Source organism: Tursiops truncatus, chromosome 6 (genome assembly GCF_011762595.2).
Source record: "Tursiops truncatus isolate mTurTru1 chromosome 6, mTurTru1.mat.Y, whole genome shotgun sequence".
In the NCBI taxonomy this organism is placed as follows: domain Eukaryota; kingdom Metazoa; phylum Chordata; class Mammalia; order Artiodactyla; family Delphinidae; genus Tursiops; species Tursiops truncatus.
The window spans coordinates 14,316,621-14,342,464 of NC_047039.1; the positions used below are offsets into that span (position 1 = coordinate 14,316,621).

A 25,844-nucleotide genomic window follows, 5' to 3' on the forward strand; every position below is an offset into this window, starting at 1 on the left:
TTTGGGAGATTGAGGAATGTTTCCTAATGACACTGGGAAGTTGCTAAGAAATTGCAGTGTCAAGATCGTGAGAATGTTCCTCATTTATGAGAGGTGTTTATGTCTGTGGTTACAGCTTAAGGAGTCACATCTGGACAGCTGCTTGGCCGTGATGCTCCTATAGTAGTGAGAAAGTACCAACTGAGACAGATGTGTGTGCATATGTTTACATATTCATTAAATTCAGCCATTGCTCATGCCATTCGGTAGTGTTATAGAAATTGATCCATACTTTTAGAAAATATTTCAGTAGTCTGTACATATTTTGAAAAATTGGCACAGAGAAAACAATCTGTAAAACAAGCACCAGGCAAAGTTTTATAAGCTAGGATATTATAATTTCTCTGACCCTCACTTTCCTTATCTGTGAAAAGGGGATGATGATAATGATACCTACTCTAAGTTTCTTATAAAGTTCATAGAAGGTAACACACACACATGCACGCACACACGTAAAACTATAAGGAAATGTGCAAATGTAAATTCTCTTGACGACAGTGCTAGCCTCAAATTATACTGCATATAAAGTATTTTTGAAACGCACTATGAGTTCTACTGAAGGAAAATAACTTTTTCTGATTACAAAAATAATACATTTTCATGGTCATAAGCATCAAATCAGTATCCTGAGGGAAAGAAGTTGGTCACCCAACAGCCCAACATCAAGAAGTGACTACTGTTAACATTTTGACAACTTATTTTCATCTCTCTTCCATGCACTAGTAAAAGAAAGGAAAGAAAAAAGAAAATTAAACTTTATAAACTATAGTTCTTACTGTAGAAAAGGTTTGGGGAACCTGTTATTTTTTGCATAGCATTATAGCATAAACATTGTCATCCTATTGTATATTAATATGTTATTTTAATGACTTTAGAATATTGCCTTGCGTGTAATGTTTTATATGTCGTTATTTGTGTATATTTCTATGATTGATTTTCTGATTCTTTTGGATAACTTACTAGAAATGGTATTATTTAGTTAAAAAGGTAGAACAATTTGAGCTTCTTGGTATACATTGATCTGGTAATCCTCAGATAATTAGCTCCAAATTACACCCCCATTTGCAGAGTTTTCCCAATCTAAAAATCTATGCTCTTTAACTACTGAGTTCAGTTTTCACTGTTACATTTGGGAGTTTGCTAGCATTGGACTGTAAGTTTTATAGTTACCTCTTCATGTTCATGCTTCTTTTTGTTCTTCTACGTTCTGTTGTGTCATTTAAGCTTTCTCTATAACTTTATTTATATATATATATATATATATATATATATATATATATATATATTTTTTTTTTTTTTTTTTTTTGCTGGTGCAGAAGATCAACAGTCTACATATATCCTATAGTAGTTACCATTAAAATTTCACAAAATATAATCTTAACATCTCTACCGTCAAGTAGTACAAGACTTTGGAACGGTGTAACTCTTATCAACATCTCACCCCTTGCCATCTTACATGTTGTTGTCAGGTATTTTAGCTCTACCATGATTTTCACCCCTAAGTTAGTCATTATCATTAGTTTGTGTTTTATACAGATAATACTATTTGAAATTACTCACAATCATACCACCTTCTTTGCTTATAGATCCTTTTAGTATTAGTATTTTTTTTAAATGTCTTTATAAAACATATTCTCTGACAAATCATTTCTTAGAGTAAACACTACTTTTTTTAAAATTTTTTTTCTGAGAGTATTTATTTCACCCTATTCTTTAATGGTGGTTTAGCTCGGAATACAGTTTTAGAATGACAATTAATGTCTCAGCATTTGTAAGCTATTTTACTGGGTTTTTTTTTTTTTTTTTTGACAACTAGTGTTGCTGTTGAAAAGTCTGCTTTCAGACTATTAAACACCACATTAATTTTTGGTTACTTATACAGCTAGTATTTCAAGATAAGTTAAATATTTATTGAGATCATGTTAAATTTGAGTTTATATTAAATTAATGCTACTATTCTGGGCATTTCAAGATGACCCTGATACTATCCTTAGTATTGTGATAGTCCCGTAACAAAGTCTAATAATAGAGATTAATTTACAAATAGGTCCGTTTATACAAATGGTAAACATTATGATTGAGGCTTGTGCACTACATTCAGGTAGACTTTAGAATACATCATTTGGTGCACAGAGAGAGTCAGATAATATTAGCTGGAAAAGAAATAGGGGAATGAGCATTCTGTGAGAGAAAACTATGTGAGAAAAGCAATGGATATGTAGAAAATCATATGTGTGTAGAACTACAATATGTTCTCCATGACTTGAACATAACATAAAAAGTAATAGGTATACGGCATAAAGCTTTTGAGATATTCAGGGGGCCAAGTTATGGAGAGACAAATGTTAAAGGGCTTAAGGAAAATGGTACCTATCTGAGAAATATTTAGCTCATAAAACTGTCACACTTGCTAATTGATCGGATGTAACAACTAAGGAAGATAGAAAAATCTGGAATGAGTTCTAAGGGGCAGTTTGAGCAACTGTATGAATCTTATAGATGACATCTTCCCATTTGGTCAGTTGATCAGACTGTTTTAGTTATAACCATTAAAGGCAGGATATATATCTCCTGGTGTATCTTTCAAGAGCACAGCACCTTGGAGATAATAGATGTTCAAAAATATTCACATTCAATGAAAAGAAGTTTGTAAACTGAACTGTCTGCCTGAGATACTAATGCTGTTTGTTAAATAGTTGAATATCAGTCTATAAATTAAAACTGTGGAAATAATAGTGAAGAGATTGTTTACTTGATGCATCTGGAGGGAATGAGGAATGACATATCATGTACCCTTATGAACACAATATCCAAGGATTTACTAAACATAGGACTTAATTTATGATCACAAAACTAAGAAATCATGACCAACGTCTTGACCACAGAGAATTTTGTTCCAATAAAAGTCAACAACATTCTGAAATGTTTCATAATAAAGTATACTTGATGACTGGGGAAGATGTTTAAACAGTGTCTAACTAGAAATGAAAATAGAACAGCAACATGGATAAAAATTACAATAATCCCTTAAAATGTGAATATTTTACATACATTCTTTTATTTGGTAATTGTAATAGATCTAAGTAGTCAGTTCAAAGATTGTGATTCCCGTTTTATAGATGACTCAAAGAGACTTACTTCAAATCATCCAGAAGGTCTGTAATATATGTCTCCTAAGTCACTGACATAGGAGAAGAGTTGCTTGATATGAGAACTAAAGTATTTCAAATATCTTATTGTGGGAGGGATCCATGATGGCTTCAATCGCTTCAAGGAAGAAGCCTATTCTAAGAATATGAGAGGATAGGAATTAGTGGGTTGGCTGAGAGGTTTGAGATGAGAAGAGAGGGTTTAGAATAATTAAATGTATATATATGTATAAAGGAATCACTTTGCTGTACAGCAGAAATTAACACAACATTGTAAATCAACTATACTTTAATAAGAATAAATAAATAAGTACTCAGAATAATTATTCAAAACAATGGAAGGGGAGCTGACTAAGGAAAGGTAAAAAGATTGTTTAGTTAGTATTAATGAAACAACTAAGGTTATAAATCACAGAAAGAGTTAGATGTACAAGAGTTTCATATTAGACAATAGATTAGGTACCTAAGTTATCTGAAATGATAGTAAGGCTTGATACCACTAGAGTTAAAGTATTGCCTTGCAGTAAGATCCAAGAACTATAATGTTAGTATGCTTCTGGGTCTTTAAATATTAAAAGTTCTAAAGTTATAGCAGACTTTATTGATACAGAGAAGTACCACGTGCACTACTAAAGGTCATTCTAAGGGTAGTAACATGTAAATCTTAAATCTCAGTGGCTATACACAACATATAGTTCACTTAAAATCCAATCAGCAGCAAGGGGCTCTGCTCCACACAGTCATTAGGAGACACTGGATGATGGAGGCTCCGCCATTTTCAACACGTAACTTTCAGTGTTACCATGGACATCAACATCCATCTGAAAGATGGAGGAAGAGAAAGAGTGGAGCATTTATGGAGCTAGGCTTGGAAGTAACATCGCATCTTTGGAACTCCATTGGCCAGAACTTACAGGGTCACATTTAATTGTAAGGGAGGCTGGGACAATAGTCCAGCTACACGATTCCAGAGGAAAGGGAAATGGGTTTGGTGAACAGCTACATCACACAGCTTTAATGTATATTTGTTAGCTATCATCAAGTTGTTAGATGTCAAAGATAAGTAAAAATAGAAGGTGACAGCTGAGCAACATGAAACTTAATGGAAGTAAAAGTGAAAATGCAATCGTTTAAAAGCCATCTTTGGTGAACTAGCAGTTTTCCCAATTAATGTGGGAAATATGTTGGAAATATCCCTAAAATGCATGCAAGGTAACGAGGTCATTGAATGGAGAGTGGGATTTCAGTTATGACAGATGGTAAAGAGATTGAAGATAAGGGGTATGTATATTTTCAGGTGAATAAAGTAAAAGGAATGAGAGAGGGTTCAGTTGGGTTTGCTCATTCATTCAACAAATATTTAGAATTGCTTATGTTCCAGGCTTTGTATAAGGGTTTTGGGAGGTGAGATTCAACAGTATAATTGTGAGGAAAATTACACTGAACAGTAAGTGGAATGGTGCATGAGGGAAAAGAAAATACAGAATTAGGTAAGAGAAGAGTATTTTGGGTATCAACCAAAGAAAACTGCCAACTGTTGCAGACTAGGTTGTATCAGACCAGTCCTCCACTAGTAATATGTTCATGAGCTAGAGAAAAAAATGTATAAAACCTATTAAAACGAGTTTGAGAATAGCCAAATAATAAGTCTTGGAATTAGGTAAATTGATCTTTTCACTTCTTCCTTTTCAGTATTGTTTTAGCTATACTAATTTCTATGCCTTTCCCTATAAATTTTAGAGTTATCTTGTCTGTATATAGAAAAAATCCTCATGAGATTTTGATAGGAATTGTGTTTAACCCATGTATCAATTTGCAAAGAATTGACATGTTACTATACTAAGCCTCCCTAACCATGAATATGGGAGGTCTCCCCATTTATTTAAATCTTCTTTGATGTACTTCATCAGCATATAAATCCTATATATGTTTGTTAGACTTACACACATGTTTAATTTTTTAAGAAACTGCAAATGGATTGTAGTTTTAGTTTAAGCTTTCTTGTTTTCATTAGTAATATAGAGAAATAAAACTTATTTTTATCTCGTATCCTGCAACCTCGTGAAACTTACTTATTCTAGGATTGTTTTGTAGATTCCTTGAGATTTTCTATATAGACCATCATGTCATCTGCAAATAAAGTTTTATTTTATCTTTTCTGATCTGATTCTTTCCCCCTTACTTGCCTTGTAGCACTGGCTAGCACTTCTATTACACTGATGAATAAGAGTGACAAGAGCAGATAGCCTCACCTTGTTCCCAGTTTTAGGAGAAGACACTGAGTTTTTCATCATTAAATACAATTAAATGTAATATTATATAATTAAATATTAAAAATTGTTAGAAGTTCTTTAACAAATTAAGGAAATTCCCTTCTATTCCTTTTTACTGAGGGTTTAATCATGCACTACAGTTGAATTTTGTTAAATTTTTCCTTCATTGATTGATATCATCATTTGATGTTTCTTATTTAGTCTATTAATGTGATTTTTAAATACTGGCTTTTGTTTCCAGCATGTTAATAGTTGCTCTTTCATGCATCTTTTTAATGACTGGTTTAAAATCTTTGTCAGATGATTCTATAATCTCTGTCATCTCAGTGTTTTCATCTATACTGGCTGATTTTTGTTTTTGTTTTTTAATCACTTAATTTGAGATACCCACTGTTCTTGGTATAATGAGTAATTTCTTACTAAAACTTGGGCTTTGGAGATATTATGCTCTGAAACTCTAAATATTACTTAAACTTTCTGTTTTAGCTGACTTCTTCTAACACCTCTCTGGCAGGAGAAGGGGGACACTGCCTCATTACTACCTACTGCAGGTAGAAATCCACATTCTCCACTCTAACTCAACTGACACCTAAAGGTGGGAATGCTTCTTATCATTCCTGGGTAGGAGAGGGGGTTCTGGCTCCCCACTAGGTTTCCACTGACACTACCCTCTCTGGAGAGGTAGGAGCACCTTGTTACTGCTCCCCACATGGTCTCCATTGACACCTCGGTTAGGGAAGGTGGCCTTGTTACACCCGGGAGGTGATGAAAATCTTGACTCTCCACTAAGCTTCCTCTGACAACCCTGCAGCAGTGAGTGGGGAGGGAGCCCTTCATTTTCCCCAGGTAGGGGTAGAAATCAAGGCTCTCTACCTTATTTCCACTGAGACCAAGGGGAGTGGGCTGTCATGATCATTACCGCCTGGTGAGAATGAAAAAAGCGCAGGCCTCCAGTTAGCCTTGTCTGACATCACCCCAGTATGGTGGTCAAAGGGTTCATTCAGCTTTTGCTGATGTAGTTGGAGTGTAGCCATAAATATTTGTGTAGTGTTTGGCCGGAGTAGAGCGTTTAAAATTTTCTGTGTTGCTAACCTGTCTTATTCCTGGTTGTTTGACTAAAATGAACAGACTTCTGTTGAGGCTTTTCTTGTCTGTGTCCATTGACATTTCCAAATTGATGGCTTCTTCAGATACAGTCTGGGTGAAAGAAAACCCAGGGAACTCACCATTATGTCCTTACTTGCAGCCCAAGGTCCTAGATGTTCTGTCTTCTCTCCACCTTTGAGTCTTATTATGTTTATTTTATATATATTCCACATACAGTTTTTAGTTGTACTTCATGTGAGAAATAGGGAAAAGTACACCTACTCTGTCTTCCAAATTAAATTGTTTTTAAAGGAATTTTTCTGTTTTATCTAAGTTGCTGAATTTTTACTGTAAAGTTTTCATACTACTTTGTTATTATCCTTTTAACATCTAAAGGGTCTGTTGTGATGGAATCACTCTGATTCTTGATATTAGTAATTTCTGCTTTCTCTTTATACTTGATATGTTTGGTAAAAGTTTATCAAACCTTTACCAAATTTCTCTTTTCAAATCAAATTATTCCTTTGTTCATTTCTTTATTATATTTTGTGTGCCATTTCATTTTTTCTTATATTTTTAAAGATTTTTTTGATGTGGACTATTTTTAAAGTCTTTATTGAATTTGTTACAATATTGCTTCTGTTCTATGTTTTGATTTTTTGGCCATGAGGCATGTGGGATCTTAGCTCCCCAACCAGGGATTGAACCCGCACTGCCTACATTGGAAGGCAAAGTCTTAACCATTGGACCACCAGGGAAGTCCCTCATTTTTTCTTAATTTTATAAGTTTAATTTTAATTAATTTATTTTCTTTTTAATTTTTTATTATTTGAATCATTGATTTTAAATTTCTAACATAAGCATTGGGAAGCTATACATTTCTCAGCACTATCCACTATTTCTTTTATTTGAAAGAGATAAAAACATCAGTTAAAAATATCTCCTAATTTTATTTTTTTATTAATTTATGAGATTTTGAAGCATGCTGCCTAATTGCAAAATATTTGGAGCTTTCCAATATATCTCATTTTAATGAAATTCTAATATATTACTGTTGTGTTCTGAGAAAATTTTTGTAACATTACAGTCTTTTGAAATATATGAGACATTCATCAACATATTAGTGAAAAATCCATGTTCTCTTAAAAATCATGTATTTTCTGTGGTTATGAATATAATACTGTACTCATTATTAATTAGGTCATACTAGTTGTCTAGTTGGTAGTGTTGTTCAAGTCTTCCATAACTGTACTGTTAAAATTTTCCAGGTTGTTCCATCAATGCCTGAAAGAGGTATTTTAAATCACCTACCATAATTGTGTATTTACCTATTTCTACCTTAATGCTTTTTAGTTTGTGTTTTGTGTATTTTTGTTTGTTTTGTGGTACGCGGGCCTCTCACTGTTGTGGCCTCTCCCGTTGCGGAGCACAGGCTCCGGACATGCAGGCTCGGCAGCCATGGCTCATGGGCCCAGCCGCTCTGTGGCATGTGGGATCTTCCCGGACCGGGGCACGAACCCATGTCCCCTGCATCGGCAGGCAGACTCTCAACCACTGTGCCACCAGGGAAGCCCCATGTTTCGTGTATTTTTAAGCTTTATTACTTGGTGCACAACATTTGAGATTATTATATGTTTGTGATGAATGTCCCTTTTTATTTCCAGCTGTATTTCCTGTATAAAATTTATTTTGTCTGATATTTATATAGCCACACTGCCTTTCTTAAAGAGTGTTTACATGATATGTGTTTTTACAGTCAGTTCTACTTTACAGTACTATTGAGTATATGTCTCTCTGGATGTAAATCAAATTTTAAACTTTTTCTGGAAATATTTTCTCTACTTCGTTTCTTTAATTTACTGATTTGTTCTTCAATTCCATACATTCCACAATTTATTCTATTTTATTCTGTATTTCAAGTATGAAGTTTTTCATGCCTAATATTTTTCCTTATTTTTTAAAAATCTTTTCTTGTTTTATATTTGGAGTAACTTCTCTTATGCCTATTAATATGTTTATTGTTATTTTTGGACCCTCTCTTCTAATATATCTGCTTAGGCTGCTTTATTTTAGGTGTTTTGCCCATTTTCATTTTAGGTATTGTTATTTTTTTGGGGAGAATATGCTATTTTTCTGTTTCCTTTCTCTTTTTTTAAATTTTTTAATTTAATTTTATTTATTTTTTTATACAGCAGGCTATTAGTCATCAATTTTATACACATCAGTGTATCTATATCAATCCTAATCTCCCAGTTCATCACACCACTATCCCCATCCCCCCGCGGCTTTCCCCTCTTGGTGTCCATACGTTTGTTCTCTATGTCTGTGTCTCAACTTCTGCCCTGCAAAGCGGATCATCTGTACCATTTTTCTAGGTTCCACATACATGCGTTAATATACGATATTTGTTTTTCTCTTTCTGACATACTTCACTCTGTATGACAGTCTCTAGATCCATCCACATCTCAACATATGACCCAATTTCGTTCCTTTTTATGGCTGAGTAATATTCCATTGTATATATGTACCACATCTTCTTTATCCATTCATCTGTCGATGGGCATTGAGGTTGCTACCAGGACCTGGCTATTGTAAATAGTGCTGCAATGAACATTGGGGTGCATGTGTCTTTTTGAATTATGGTTTTCTGTGGGTATATGCCCAGTAGTGGGATTGCTGGATCATATGGAAATTCTATTTTTAGTTTTTTAAAGAACCTCCATTCTGTTCTCCACAGTGGCTGTATCAATTTACATTCCCACCAGCAGTGCAGGAGACTCCCTTTTCTCCACACCCTCTCCAGCATTTGTTGTTTGTACATTTTCTTATGATGCCCATTCTAACTGGTGTGAGGTGATACCTCATTGTAGTTTTGATTTGCATTTCTCTAATAACTAGTGATGTTGAGCAGCTTTTTATGTGCTTCTTGGACATCTGTAAGTCTTCTTTGGAGAAATGTCTATTTAGGTCTTCTGCCCATTTTTGGATTGGATTGTTTGTTTCTTTAATATTGAGCTGCATGAGCTGTTTATATATTTGGAGATTAATCTTTTGTCCGTTGATTCATTTGCAAACATTTTCTCCCATTCTGAGGGTTGTCTTTTCATCTTGTTTATGCTTTCCTTTGCTGTGCAAAAGCTTTTAAGTTTCATTAGGTCCCATTTGCTTATTTCTGTTTTTATTTCCATTACTCTAGGAGGTGGATCAAAAAAGATCTTGCTGTGATTTATGTCAAATAATGTTCTTCCTATGTTTTCCTCTAAGAGTTTTATAGTGCCCAGTATAAAATTTAGGTCTCGAATCCATTTTGAGTTTATTTTTGTGTATGGGGTTAGGGAGGGTTCTAATTTCATTCTTTCATATGTAGCTGTCCATTTTTCCCAGCACCACTTATTGAAAAGACTGTATTTTCTCCATTGTATATCCTTCACTCCTTTGTCACATTAGTTGACCATAGGTGCATGGGTTTATCTCTGGGCTTTCTATCTTGTTCCATTGATCTATGTTTCTGTTTTTGTACCAGTAGAATATTGTCTTGATTACTGTAGCTTTGTAGTATAGTCTGAAATCAGAGAGTCTGATTCCTCCAGCTCCATTTTTTTCCCTCAAAACGGCTTTGGCTATTTGGGGTCTTTTATGTCTCCATACAAATTTTAAGAGTTTTTGCTCTAGTTCTGTAAAAAGTGCCATTGGTAACTTGATAGGGATTGCATTGAATCTGTAGATTGCTTTGGGTAGTATAATCATTTTTCACAATATTGATTCTTCCAATCCAAGAACATGGTATATCTCTCCATCTGTTGGTATCATCTTTTAATTTCTTTCATCAGTCTTATAATTTTCTGCATACAGGTCTTTTGTCTCCCTAGGTAGGTTTATTCCTAGGTATTTTATTCTTTCTGTTGCTATGGTAAATGGGAGTGTTTCCTTAATTTCTCTTTCAGATTTTTCATCATTAGTATATAGGAATCAAGAGATTTCTGTGCATTAATTTTGTATCCTGAAACTTTACCAGATTCATTGATTAGCTCTAGTAGTTTTCTGGTGGCATTTTTAGGATTCTCTATGTATAGTACCATGTCATCTGCAAACAGTGACAGTTTTACTTCTTCTTTTCCAATTTGTATTCCTTTTATTTCTTTTTCTTCTCTGATTGCCATGGCTAGGACTTCTAAAACTATTTTGAATAATAGTGGTGAGAGTGGACATCCTTTTCTTGTTCCTGATCTTAGAGGAAATGCTTTCAGTTTTTCACCATTGAGAATGATGTTTGCTGTTGGTTTGTCACATATGGCCTTTATTATGTTGAGGTAGGTTCCCTCTATGCCCACTTTCTGGAGAGTTTTATTGTAAATGGGTGTTGAATTTTGTCGAAGCTTTTTCTGCATCTATTGAGGTCATCATATGGTTTTTATTCTTCAGTTTATTAATATGGTGTATCACATCGGTTGATTTGTGTATATTGAAGAATCCTTGCATCCCTGGGATAAATCCCACTTGATCATGGAGTATGATCCTTTTAATTTGTTGCTGGATTCTGTTTGCTAGTATTTTGTTGAGGATTTTTGCATCTATATTCATCAGTGCTATTGGTCTGTAATTTTCTGTTTTTGTAGTATCTTCGTCTGGTTTTGGTATCAGCATGTTGGTGGCCTCATAGAACGAGTTTGGGAGTTTTCCTTCCTCTGCAGTTTTTTGGAAGAGTTTGAGAAGGATGGGTGTTAGCGCTTCTCTAAATCTTTGATAGAATTCAACTGTGAAGCCATCTGGTCCTGGACTTCTGTTTTTGGAAGATTTTTAATCACAGTTTCAATTTCATTACTTGTGATTGGTCTGTTCATATTTTCTATTTCTTCCTGGTTCAGTCTTGGAAGGTTATAACTTTCTAAGAATTTGTCTGTTTCTTCCAGGTTGTCTATTTTATTGGCATAGAGTTGCTTGTAGTAGTCTCTTAGGATGCTTTGTATTTCTGTGGTGTCTGTTGTAACTTTTCCTTTTTCAATTCTAATTTTATTGATTTGAGTCCTCTCCCTCTTTTTCCTGATGAGTCTAGCTAATGCTTTATCAACTTTGTTTATCTTTTCAAAGAACCAGCTTTTAGTTTTATTGATCTTTGCTATTGTTTTCTTTGTTTCTACTTCATTTATTTCTGCTCTGATCTTTATGATTTCTTTCCTTCCAGTAACTTTGGGTTTTGTTTGTTTTTCTTTCTCTAGTTACTTTAAGTGTAAGGTTAGATTGTTTATTTGAGATTTTTCTTGTTTCTTTAGGTAGGCTTGTATAGCTATAAACTTCCCTCTTAGAACTGTTTTTGCTGCATCCCATAGGTTTTGGATTGTCGTGTTTTCATTGTCATTTGTCTCTAGGTATTTTTTGATTTCCTCTTTGATTTCTTCAGTGATCTCTTGGTTATTTAGTAACGTATTGTTTAGCCTCCATGTGTTTGTGTTTTTTACTTTTTTTTCCCTTTAATTCATTTCTGATCTCATAGTGTTGTTGTCCGAAAAGATGCTTGATATGATTTCAGTTTTCTTAAATTTACTGAGGCTAGATTTGTGAACCAAGGTGTGATCTCTCCTGGAGAATGTTCCATGCACACTTGAGAAGAAAGTGTAATCTGCTGTTTTTGGATGGAATGTCCTATAAATGTCAATTAAATCTGTCTATTGTGTCATTTAAAGCTTCTGTTTCCTTACTTATTTTCATTTTGGATGATCTGTCCCTTGGTGTAAGTGAGGTGTTAAAGTCCCCTACTATTATTGTGTTACTGTCCATTTCCTCTTTTATAGCTGTTAACAGTTGTCTAATGTATTGAGGTGCTCCTTGTTGGGTGCATATATATTTTCAATTATTATATCTTCTTCTTGGACTGAACCCTTGATCATAATGTAGTGTCCTTCCTTGTCTCTTGTAACATTCTTTATTTTAAAGTCTGTTTTATCTGATTTGAGTATTGCTACTCCAGCTTTCTTTTGATTTCCATTTGCATGGAATATCTTTGTCCATCCCCTCACTTTCAGTCTGTATGTGTCCCTAGGTCTGAAGTGGGTCTCTTGTAGACAGCATATAGATGGGTCTTGTTTTTGTATCCATTCAGCAAGCCTGTGTCTTTTGGTTGGAGCATTTAATCCATTCACGTTTAAGGTAATTATCTATATGTATGTTCCTATGACCATTTTCTTAATTGTTTTCATAGGTCCTTTTCTTCTCTTGGGTTTCCCACTTAGAGAATTTCCTTTAGCATTTGTTGTAGAGCTGGTTTGGTGGTGCTGAATTCTCTTAGCTTTTGCTTGTCTGTAAAGCTTTTGATTTCTCCATCGAATCTGAATGAGATCCTTGCCGGTAGAGTAATCTTGGTTGTAGGTTCTACCCTTTCATCACTTTAAGTATAGCATGCCACTCCCTTCTTGCTTGTAGAGTTTCTGCTGAGAAATCAGCTGTTAACCTTATGGGAGTTCCCTTGTATGTTATTTGTCATTTTTCCCTTGCTGCTTTCAATAATTTTTCTTTGTGTTTAATTTTTGCCAATTTGATTACTATATGTCTCGGCATGTTTCTCCTTGGGTTTATCCTGTATGGGACTCGCTGCACTTCCTGGACTTTGGTGGCTATTTCCTTTCCCATGTTAGGGAAGTTTTCGACTATAATGTCTTCAAATAGTTTCTCTGGTCCTTTCTCTCTCTCTTCTCCTTCTGGGACCCCTATAATGTGAATGTTGCTGTGTTTAATGTCCCAGAAATGAATGTTGTCTTCATTTCTATTCATTCTTTTTTCTTTATTTTGTCCCACAACAGTAAATTCCACCATTCTGTCTTCCAGTTCCCTTATCCGTTCTGCTGCCTCAGTTATTCTGCTATTGATTCCTTCTAGTGTATTTTTCATTTCCGTTATTGTATTGTTCATCTCTGTTTGTTTGTTCTTTAATTCTTCTATGTCTTTGTTAAACGTTTCTTGCATCTTCTCGATCTTTGCCTCCATTCTTTTTCTGAGGTCCTGGATCCTCTTCACTATCATTTTTCTGAATTCTTTTTCTGGACTGTTGCCTATCTCCACTTCATTTAGTTGTTCTTCTGGGGTTATATCTTGTTCACTCATCTGGTACATAGTCCTCTGCCTTTTCATCTTGTCTAACTTTCTGTGAATGTGCTTTTTGTTCCTCAGGCTGCAGGATTGTAGTTCTTGCTTCTGCTCTATACCCTCTGGTGGATGAGGCTATCTAAGAGCCTTTTGCAAGTTTCCTGATGGGAGGGACTGGTGGTGGGTAGAGCTGTGTGTTGCTCTGGTGGGCAGAGCTCAGTAAAACTTTAATCCACTGACTGCTGATGGGTGGTGCTGGGTTCCCTCCCTGTTGGTGGTTTGGCCTGAGGTAACCCAACACTGGATCCTACCTGGGCTCTTTGGTGGGGCTAATGACAGACTCTGGGAGGGCTCACGCCTAGAAACCCTTCCCACAACCTCCGCCGCCAGTGCCCCCATCCCCACGGCGAGCCACAGCCACCCCCCGCCTTCGCAGGAGACCCTCCAACACCAGCAGGTGGGTCTGGTACAGTCTCCCCTGGGGTCACTGCTCCGTCCCCTGGGTCCTGATGTGCACACTACTTTGTGTGCCCTCCAAGAGTGGAGTCTCTGTAAGTCTGATTCTCTAGGAATTCCTCCTCCCATTGCCGGACCCCCAAGTTGGGAAGCCTGACATGGGGCTCAGAACCTTCACTCCAGTGGGTGGACTTCTGTGGTATAAGTGTTCTCCAGTCTTTGAGTCACCCACCCAGCAGTTATGAGATTTGGTTTTACTATGATTGCGCCCCTCCTACCATCTCATTGTGGCTTCTCCTTTGTCTTTGGATGTGGGGTATCTTTTTTGGTGAGTTCCAGTGTCTTCCTGTCAATGATTGTCCAGCAGCTAGTTGTGATTCTGGTGTTCTCACAGGAGGGAGTGAGAGCATGTCCTTCTACTCCGCCATCTTGGTTCCTCTTCTCTTTTGAGTTTTTATGTAAACAACTTTTGGCAGTAGCCTTTTAAAAGCCTGCTAGTGTTGGAGGGCCTCCTGCAGAGGCGGGGGTAGGCCCTGTCCCACCGTGAGGACAAGGACACCGGCAGCAGAAGCCCCAGGAAGCACTCCCTGGCATGAGCCCCTCCAGAGTCTGCATGCATTTGCTTTTTATTCTCTTGTTTTTCCTTTCTTGCCTTCTTTTGGGTATTCAAATTTTTTTAGTGTCACATTTTAGTCCCTGTATTTGGATTTTTGGCTATATCTCTTTGTAATAGTTTTTTAGATTTTTTTCTTGTTTGATGCAGACCTTTATATAATTACATTAGTCTTAGCTTGTTAATTATATTGTCCACATCACTTATATATTCTTCTTAATTTTTTATCTGTTTGAACTATTCATAATCAAAAGGAAGATGTTGAGATCGCTTACAATTAAGGCAAGTTTATCACTTTCCCCTTGTGGTTCTAGAAATTTATTAGGTGTTCAGATGCATAAAGTACTACATTTTACTTTGTACCTTTTAAAATTATACAATAACTCTCTTTGTTCCCTACCCTCTCCATCCCTAATAATGCTTTTTTGCCATAAAGTATATATTCTCTGATAATTAGATACCCCAGGTTTCTTTTTACTTATATTTGCCTGATATTTCTATTCCTATCTTTTCACTTTACATGAAATTATATTTTAGATGTGTCACTTGTAAACTATGCATATCTGCATTTTATTTTTATTCAGTTCATCAATCTTTGTCTCTTAACTTGTAAGTTTAGTTTAATTATATTTATTGTTACTATTGGTATTTTTTGTCCTTGTTTTCATCTTTTCAAATTATTTCTTACTTTTTAAATAGTTGATAACTATTTCTCCCCCCAAATAAGACAAGAATTCACCTCGCTTTCTTATTCCTTGCTCTTTCCCAAGTCTTACATTTTATTGATATCATCTAGACTTATACTGTCCAAAAAGTAGTCACTAGCCACATGTGTCTATTAAGATTAACATTAATTAAAATTAAATACAATTTAAACATTCAGTCCCTAAGTCATAGAAGCCATATCTCAAACATTCAATAGCCATGTGGCTAGTGGCTACCATTTACAGGGTGAAGATGTAGAATACTTCCATCATAACAAAGTTTTCTTGAGTAGAATTGATCCAGACTTTCCAATCAGGGCAATTATGGATATACTTCGGGGGAGGGGGGCTATAACTATTTTGTTTTAGGATACATACATTTTATCAAGATGTTTAATCATCTCTGCTTCATATATTTCTTGTGGTGTACTCTGGATTTTTTTTGTCTCATTTATTAATTTATCCAAAAGGCTTTTCAAGTGGGTCTTTGTGTAGTCAATTTCTGTAACCCCTGATGCTTGAGAATATTGTTGAATCAACTCCTTATAATTAAATAGAGTTTGGTTGGGTATAAAATCCTAGTTCTAAGTTTTTTCCTTCAAAACTTTAAAATTGCTATTGTATTTCCTTCATGAATCTATTACAGCTGTTGGAAAATGTGAGGTCAATGAAAATCTTTTTATTTTTTTTCTGTGTGATATGCTATTTCTCTTGGAATCACTGGATTTTTTTCTTTGTTTTGATATTCCTAAATTTGTCATAAATTTGCTAAGGGCAAGATTTTTTTTTTAAAATGTTTTGTTTCCCTTTCCCCTTTGACTCTCCATGGCTTTTCTCATATGGTGCTCTTTTCTCTTTCTTAAGTCTGGAAAATTCATCTCCATTATTCAAATATTTACTTATCTCCCCTTTTTTGAGATATCATTTTTCTGGGATTTCTATTATTTGGACTTTAGCATTTTTACTTCTACCCTCCATAATTTTTGGCTCTCCTTTTTTTAAAAAAAATTCTTCGTAATTTTTTTGGTTATTTCTGGAAAAAACTTTTTATTTGGTCTCTGCAGTTTACTGATTTGTTCCTCAATTCTATCTATTCTATTATTTATTCTATTTTATTCTGTATATTTCAACTATTAAGTTTTCTTATGTCTCATATTTTCCCTTGGTTCCTTTCTTTATGTTTTCTTGTTTTAGTTTCATATTTGAACTATCTTCCTTTACTCCTATTAGTATGTTTATTATTATTTTTGTCTCCTCTCTTCTAATATTTCTGCCTAGGTTGGAATCTGTAATCCAACATATTGCTTGTCTTTGGAAATGTTTGTTTCCCTAATGTGTTATTTTTGGGTCAGCTACCTCATTTTTACACAGCACTATTGCTTATTCTACTAAGACATGCATATAGAGAAGGACAGCCTCAGATATTGTTAGCTAGAAAAGCAAGAAAGTGGGAAGTTGATGCATCTCTCACAAGGTGGAAAACCTCAAATACAAGGAAACAAGTCAATTACTCCCCACCCACAGACAGCTCTCAGACCTTCACCGTTTGCCCCTAGAGAAATAGCATTAGTAAGATAAACTCTTTAGATGTTACTTCCTTTGCCAGTTTAGAGCAGGTGAGGTGAGAAAGCAACTGTGAAGGATTAGTTAGTCTCATTTCCTCTGGAATCATACTGCTCAGGGTTTCTCTATTGCCCTGATTTTATTCCTGAGTCCACCAGGACTAATCCCAGTTGGAGCAGATATAATACACAACACTGTGTATTCAAGGCAAATCTGGCAAACAGCCAGAGAAGCTCAATACCTTCTGTTCCTCTTTTACCCTCTCACAGATTTCCAAGCTGCCTCCTGTTCCAAGCCAAAGCAGCACACAGAAATCTAAAAACAAATCCACCCCCACTCCCACATTATCTGGGGAAGTGTTGCAGCTTCCTTAAGTTCTCCTGGGACTAAAGAAATAGCCAGATGTGCCACATCAGCTTATTTCCTTGAAATGACTGGATGATTTTTAAATGTAAACAAGATATGCATGTTTTCTTTCCTCACTAAATTTACCTAGAATTAGATCATTCAGCTGAATGGGTCCTTTAAAACCCCTTTCTAATTACAAAACCTATTTCTATCAGCCTAGCTTCCTTTTTCCCTCTTTACTTCTCCATTTTGTGTTGTAAGAAGAAAGCAGAAGTCTAAACCAAACAGCTCGTGTACCTTTAGTTGTGAGACCCACCTATTGCTAATGGAGGTATTATTTGATGTCATCTGAGTCACTGCATGGAAGATTTACCATCTCAAGAGATTAGAAGGACTCAAATATAAGTTTTATTATGACATTATCTTCAGTTGCAACAAAATAAAAGGTTCCTGGATCAGTTCCAAAGGGTATGTTTGGCAAATAAGCATATGAAAACACTCAACATCATGTATCATGAGGAATTGCAAATTAAGGCAACAATAAGATACCACTACACACCTGCTAGAAAGGCCAAAATCCAGAGCACTGACAGTATCAAATGCTGGGGAGGATGCAGAGCAACAGGAACACTCATTCTTTGCTGGTGGGAAAGCAAAATGTTTCAGCCACTTTGGAAGACAATTTGGAGTAACCCTACAATCCAGCAATCACAGGACCTTGTTGGTTATCTATTTTATATGTAACAATATGTGTATATATATATATATATATATATATATATATATATATATATAAATAATATAATATGTATATTTTAATCCCTAACTCCTAATTTATCCCTCTCCCTGCTTTTCCACTTTGGAAAACCCTTTGTTTTCTAGGTCTGTGAGTCTGTTTTTATTTTGTAAATAAATTCAGTTGTATCATTTTTTTAGATTCCACATATAAGTGATATCATATGATATTTGTCTTTGTCTGACTTACTTCACCTAATATGATAATCTCTAGGTCCATCCATATTGCTGCAAGTACTCTTAAAACAGGTTAAAATATCTATTTCACTTGTTCGGTGATGATATATTAGTGTGAGAAAGATCAATTATCTGATTTCTCAATTCATGGTTTACAGCTTAGTTTGAAATTACTCCATTACTGTGACAAGTAATGGATTAAAGTCACTGGTGAAAAGGTTGGGTCGATGAGCTGAATTAAGCCTACAGATTCCTCCCTTTCGGGGTTCTTTTCCTACTGGGTGTGAGCATAGCGTGGGTTAGGGCAAGTAGTCAAGAATCTGTATCTGTGAAATACCTGGGGGATACCAGTGTGAAAGCCCAGGAAAAAGGCAAAGTCAGGTTCTCAAGTTTGATCCAATAACGATACCACCATGAAAACTCTCAGAAACAGGAAGAGCTGTGCTCCTTCTGATTTTTATGTATTTGTTTGGTTGGCTTTGCTCTGTTTATGTAGTTTTATTATCCTTGTTGATAGTATGTTTGTTTTTGTTTTATGGGTGCTATCCATCTCCTATCAATCCCGTTTACTTCTCGTTTGTTTACTATTTTGTCTTCAGATAGTTTGGAGTAAAACTTAGAGCTCATACTTATCAAACTTGTAGGGCTGTATGTTTTATATTTCACTGGTCTCATCTTACCCATGGCTTTATGGTTTCTGGAACTTTCTTGCTTTCTTGTTTTCTAATTCTCTTAACTGTTTCTCTTCCTTTTGTTATACTTTTTGAAACCTCCACAATTTGTGTGTGCACAGTGTGTGTGTATGTTTAATGAAGGGTGGTGTATGTAAATATATAAAGAGACTCCTTAAAAAAAAAAATAAATAAAATGCTTCATTTCAGGCTAACCTCGATAAACCTGATGAACCATGACTTCATACATGCTATTGTTGAATCTCATTATCTCCCCAGAATGCCCCCTTCTTCTTGTTTCCTTTATAGGCCTGACAAACCTGCTATTTTAAGGTTGAAGTGGCACCTCCCTGAGAAATTTCTCATGCCCTCCTTTGATAAATATTTCCCCCATGCTCCCTTGTGCTGTTATTTTAGCAATAAATTTATTTCTGTATTTATTTACGCCAGTCTTTAGAATGAGGCTGTGTGTCCCAGGACATCAGGGAAAGAGGTTAATCTTTCTATCCCAAAGGTCAACATAGTAAATTAACATTTTTTTAACATCTTTATTGGGGTATAATTGCTTTACAATGGTGTGTTAGTTTCTGCTTTATAACAAAGTGAATCAGTTATACATATACATATGTTCCCACATCTCTTCCCTCTTGCGTCTCCCTCCCTCCCACCCTCCCTATCCCACCCCTCTAGGTGGTCACAAAGCACCGAGCCTGATATCCCTGTACCATGCGGCTGCTTCCCACTAGCTATCTACCTTACGTTTGTTAGTGTATATATGTCCATGCCTCTCTCTCGCCATTTTTGCAAATGTTTGCATTAAAGAACAAAAGAAAACAACCAGGTAAGTGTAAGTTGCATAATGCTAAATCCAGAGTCTTGACCAAAGACTTTTGTTAAGGACTTTTTGAGTACTTACCATTTTCCAGGCTCTGTGCTATCAATAGCGGCAAGAATGGGGAGAAAAATTAAAAGTTATTTTCAGAAGGAGTGGACAGCCAAGGGGCATAAAGTTTGACACCAACATCAGATAAATTTTCACTGGTAACACTGTAGAAAGGAAATTATAGCTGGAGATGAAGGGGAATTTCTCTACTTAGTACTATAATGTTAAATGTGCCTTTCTGTTCAAAATAGTTTTGCTGCAGACAGTGTGGTTGTGTAGAAGGAACTAAAAACTTGGAGTCAGAATAGTTGGGTTTGAGACCCTATTTCAACACATCCTAGCTGAATAATCTAGAGAAAAATAACCTACTCTCATTTTTATCTGTTTTCTCATCTGTAAAATGAGGATAGTGTTGTAAGGATTAAGCAAAGACATACATGCACACACATACACACAGGCTTGCATAAATCATATGGTACTCTACAGTTGTAAACTTTTATCATTACCCTATGATATTCTAACTTTTAAAAAAAAATCATCAAATTTACAATCAGTTGTGATTTCATTTTTTTCTAATAGTTTTGTGGATTCAGTGCTTGTTGATTTCCCTCAAATATCAATTCCAGGTCATTTTACATGGCAGCCCCAAATCTAGAACAGTGTTTGATTTGACCCAGAAGTTCTGGCTGAGATTTAGACTTAATGGAAGGGGAGGAATAAAGGTATGGAGACAAATTCTAAAAGCACTTCATAGACGCAACAAAACACTAAGAAAAATAGAGGCTCACCAATGAGATATCTACACATAATAAGTAACTTTGCCCTACTTCCTGCTCAAAGATGCATGAAACAGCCTGTACAGAGAAGGGCTCCACCTTTGACAAATCCAAGAATGGAAGCATCTTATGGGTAGATCCATGACAGATGGACATTATCTGCCCTTCTAGACTATGGACATCTCTCTTCTTTTCTCTTTTTCTTTTTATGTTCTTCATACTACCTTTACACATTTCTTAGAAAACCCTCTTTAGATATTGGCAATTCATGAATTGTTAATTGCATTTCATAGGAAATTTAAAGATGCCCACAGAGTTCAAATTATTTACTAAGTCTAAAAGGCTAGTTAATGGAAGAGCTGGGGGAACTGTCTCTGCTTTTATCCCTGTGTATTGTATATTTCCCCCACATAACGTATTTTTTAAAACTTTTCCTTATTCTTTTCTGAACATTTCCATTAAATTTGCTCTTGACTTTCTCCGGGTCCCCATCTGGCACTTCAGCTTTTCACTGGGTCTGCTTGGCCTGCCATTGACAAGTAGGACTAAAGGAGTCTGCCTAGAACTGGCTGCTGTAGACTCCATTCTAATTACGGTTATAACATGTCCCCAAAGACACACAAACCTCAGGGGGCTACTTCACAGCAGTTGGGAGTTTAGAAAGCCAAACAGGTGACACACATTGACTTAGAAGGGAAAACGTTATATACTGAGTCATTATGTACTTGGCCTCTGAATCAGGGGCTTTCTCTATGAAAAATGCAACAATTTTGGCAGTTAGAGGCTGCAATCACCTTCATCAGAAGTTACTGGGACATCAGGAGGAGACCATTATCTATAGTCAGGTTGTTACACCCTGTTTTTCACTTAGACAAACTTACCAGCTTCCTTTAGGTCCCCATCGGGGTTGTACACTAAGGATTTCAACACTCAGCTCATGCGGATGCTTGGTAAGGCTAGGAAAGCGACCTAAGACATGGTTCTTGCTAAGAAGAGGCTAGCAAGACCCTTGCTTTAAAACAACGTTCTAAAATACTAAGAATACAGTGAGTAACATGATCAATTCAAAAGTATGTTCACCAAGAAGCCACGTGTAAAAAGAATTAGTGGGTTAGGGAATGAGCAAGCCTGAAAACAGTGATAATGTGCATGAGGAAGTGGAACCCCAGAAACTGCCTCCAGCTGTTTTAAGGAGAAAATAAATAGGTTAAAATGATATTAGGCTCTTAAGCCTTTCAAAGGAATGACATTCTGATATATTCTACAACATGGATGAACCTTGAAAACATTGTGCTAAGTGAAATAAACCAGTTACATGAAAGAAAAAAAATACTGTATAATCCCACTTATTAGGGTACCTAGAATTGGCAAATTCATATGGACAGAAGGTGAAGAAAGGTTATCAGGCCTGGGGGAAGTAGTAATGGGAAGTATTTAATGGGTACAGAATTTCTGTTTGGGATGATGACCAAGTTTTGAAAATGGATAATGGTGATGGGTACACAGCCTTGTGAATGTACTTATGCCACTGAATTGTAAACTTAAAATTGGTTAAAATGGTAAAATTTTTATCTATATTTTCAGAAAAACAGCCAGGTTTAAGAAAATGGGCAAAGGAGCCTAACAGACATTTTTCCAAAGAAGACAGACAACAGGTATGTAAAAAAGTGCTCAACCTCATTGATCATCAGGGAAATGCAAATCAAAACTACAGTGAAATATCACCTCACACTTGTTAGGATGGCTAGTGTCAAAAAGGCCAGAGATCAGAAGAGTTGGTGAAGGTGTGGAGAAAAGGGAAACTTTGTGCACTGTTCGTGGGAGTGTTAATTGGTACAGCTGCTATGGAAAACAGTATGAAGATTCCTCCAAAAAATTTAAAATGGAACCACCATATGATTCAACAATTCCACTTCTGGGTATTTATATAAAAAAATTAAAATTAGGGTCTCAGAGAGTTATCTGCAATCCCATGTTCATTGTAGCACTCTTCATAATACCCCAAATGTGGAAACAATGTAACATCAATGAATGAATGAGTTTTTAAAATGTGGTATACATGTAAAAAGGAATATTATTTGGCCTTTAAAAAGGAAGGAAATCCTGTCATATGCAACAACATGGGTGAATCTGTAGGACATTATGCTAAATGAAATAAGTGAATTATAGAAGGACAAATATTGCATGATTCCATTTATATAAGATGTCTGAAATAGGCAAACTCTTGGAAGCAAAGAACAGAATTGTGGTTGCCAGAGGCTGGGAGGGGAAAATGGGGAGTTGCCAATCAATGGGTATAAAATTTCAATTATGCAAGATGAATAAGAACTGGAGAGCTGCTGCCCAATATTGTACTTACAGGTAACAATACTTTGATGTACATTTAAGTATCTGTTAAGAGGACAGATGTCATGTCAAATGTTCTTACCACAATACATTTTTAAAAATTTATTTTATAAAAAAGAGTATGGACTTCAACACCAGGTGTGAGAGAGAAAAGAGTTAAATTTTAACAAGGAGATACTTTCATAGTAAACAGCATACCATAATTTTCTTCTGCTTAGGAACTTAGTTTCCATAACAATATTACTTATTTAGCAGATTAAGAATAGTAATATTGTATTAGTGTTGAGCAGAATAGCAGACTGTCCAGGGCTAATTGCTAAGCAATGTCTAAAGTTGTCACTGGCAAGGGAAGGTCTTTTTCTGGAAGCAATCTATAGCGGTGATGATGAAGTGGAACATGTGCCCTAATAATAGGAGCAGCTACTTTATTAGTCAGGATGGCTTCTGTCACAAATAAGAGCACGTTTAACTTGAAATGGCTTAAACAATAAGAAGATTTTCTTGGTCATGCAACAGAAGTCCCAAGAAAGTACACGGTGATGCAGGCAGTTACTAATCTACCAGTTCATGACATCATTAAAAGACCAGGTTTTATTCTTTTCATTTTTCTGCTCTATCTATCTTATTCAGTATATCAGCCATGCCCTCATAATCACAACAACATGACTGCAACAGTACCAGATAGGATATCCAAATAGCCAGAGGGACAAGGATATCTTTCCTAGAAATTCCCCAGCATATCTCCTGTCTTGCCCATTGGCAAAAAAGGGGGGGGGATGGGGGTAGGGTGGGTTAATACACTTACCTCTAAATCAATCAACCACTGGTAAAGGAAATGAGATTATTATGATTGACTTAGAGTGACTGATGATAGAAATGTATCCAGGAGATGGAGTTAGGATTGTCTTTTTTTGTTTAATTAATTTTCTATTTTATATTGGAGTATAGTTGATTTACAATGTTGTGTTAGTTTCAGGTGTACAGCAAAGTGTTTAGTTATACATATTCATTTATCTATTCTTTTTCAGATTCTTTTCCCATATAGGTTATTACAGAGATTATCTCTTCATGCATGCATGAAAATGGAAATGCATATGGAAAACTGAACAAAATTTGGCTTCTGAAAAGCAAGAAAGGAGTTTTTGGTAAGGCAACCTACAATGTTTGTTCCATCACCAGTCAGCTAAGCTGATGGTTGCTGTGGGCAATGTGATTCCAGGGTTGACAAACCATTTGATTACTTTTAAAATGCTGGAGATCTGGATGTTTATGCAGGATCTCCCAAGTTTTAAATATTGGCAATACATTCAAAACATTAAAAAATACTTTTTGGCCAAATAAAATAAATCTGCAGTCCAGACACATCCTGCTGGTCAGCAGTTTACAACTTCTGGTTTACGTTATTAATTTATTTAACTAAAACTTAGTTAGAAAGTACTACTAAGTTTCTACTAAAACTACTTAGAAAGTAATGTTCACTTTAAGCTTACCAGTAACTGAATTATACAAATTTCTATGAAAAAACAATTTAATTAATAAAGTCTTAATCAGTTGTAGTAAACTTCCAATGACACAGCTAATAAGAATTCCAGAAGATAATGTAGGGTAGGAAAAAGACATGATATAAACCAGAGAATGTCTGTATAATTTTCTTTGTAACTGAGGGTTCTAATTTGACAGTTTCAGGGTTAAAACAGTTAAGCTATTGCTAGTCATCCAATGAGGAGTATACAATTTTCTCCCATCCTTCCCAGTTTCCTGTGATTTCTTGTTTTTTGTTTTCATTAGAGGGTGAATTAATTCCTACTGAATGAGGAAATCAAGGTGCTCAAAACCCTTTAACAAATATTAGTCAACATCACAGTAAAAAAGCAGGGGTGGGAAAGGTTAGGAAATTCACCTAATTAGAGATTTCAGCTTTATAACTCTTTCTTTAGAGCCATCCTCTTTCCCGTGAGTATAGAGAACAGAAAATTTTAATTCATACAAAGATTATCAAGAGTATGTCTCTCTTGAAAGTTTTATGTCTTCAAAGTATAATCAAGAAATAGTAACGTCCTTGAGTGTCAAGAGCAATATTAGTACATTTCTCTTCCATCCAGATGGTCCAGTCTTCTAAGTTGATCATTTACCCACCAATCCTTGTTTAGCTGTTACTTCAGACTTCTGGATTGGAGCCCTAAAAAAAAACAGAACTCTTAAATAATGAACTTTCCCTAAAAACTTAGATATTACATAACTTTGAACTATTAAGAAATTAAAATGATTTATCTGTAGTCACTCTTGCTATTCTGTAGCTTGATACTTCACAGTGAAGGAGTGGAAACATAAGCGGGTAGAGAAAGGAGAGAAAAACATCACAACTGGGATTCAACTATCCACCTGGCCACTTATCAGTTGTAGAGGGTGGGGCATCAGGAGAAGAATTATGCCATGCTGAGTAATTTTTCTGTGGAGAATTTTCTCCCTCTCACTATCCCTGGGTAATTTTTCTGAGAAAACAAAGAATATTGGGGTCATCATCACTTTCTAGCAAAGACCCTTACGTCTTCTTTCTCTTGGTTTTTGTCCAAGCTCAGAAGGAAGACATATACTAGAACCCAAAATATACTCATATAGACACGGTCCTTAGTGAGCATCTTCTAGGAAGACATGGTTAGCACTTCTGTCCTTGATTCTAGGAGGGCTACAAGATTAGAATAGTTTGGTTATCGATCTCTTACTTTAAGTGCAGACATTGGCTTATCCTTGAAAACAGCAGAGGAAAGTCCTTTTATGTCTTTATGCTATATTAGGGACAAAAATAATTAATGGGAGGGCGTTAGAAATGTTGTGCAGTTCCCATCTTTGCTATACTTATTTCCTTATTTAAATCCTTCCTACCTCCT

The 25,844-nt window shown here is 35.6% G+C and overlaps 1 protein-coding gene across 1 annotated transcript in view; it reads right to left on the reverse strand.

Annotated features, from left to right (window-relative positions):
* Window positions 1–19,640: 19,640 nt before the first annotated feature.
* ADAM28 (ADAM metallopeptidase domain 28) overlaps window positions 19,641–25,844 on the reverse strand; it is a 64,044-nt gene continuing 57,840 nt past the window's right edge. The window contains exons 23-24 of the mRNA XM_019941300.3: window positions 25,680–25,742; window positions 19,641–25,135 (exon numbers count right to left, since the gene is read on the reverse strand). Of these exons, the coding sequence (XP_019796859.1) occupies window positions 25,115–25,135; window positions 25,680–25,742 (84 nt within the window). The 3' untranslated portion in view covers window positions 19,641–25,114. The remainder of the gene's footprint in view (window positions 25,136–25,679; window positions 25,743–25,844) is intronic.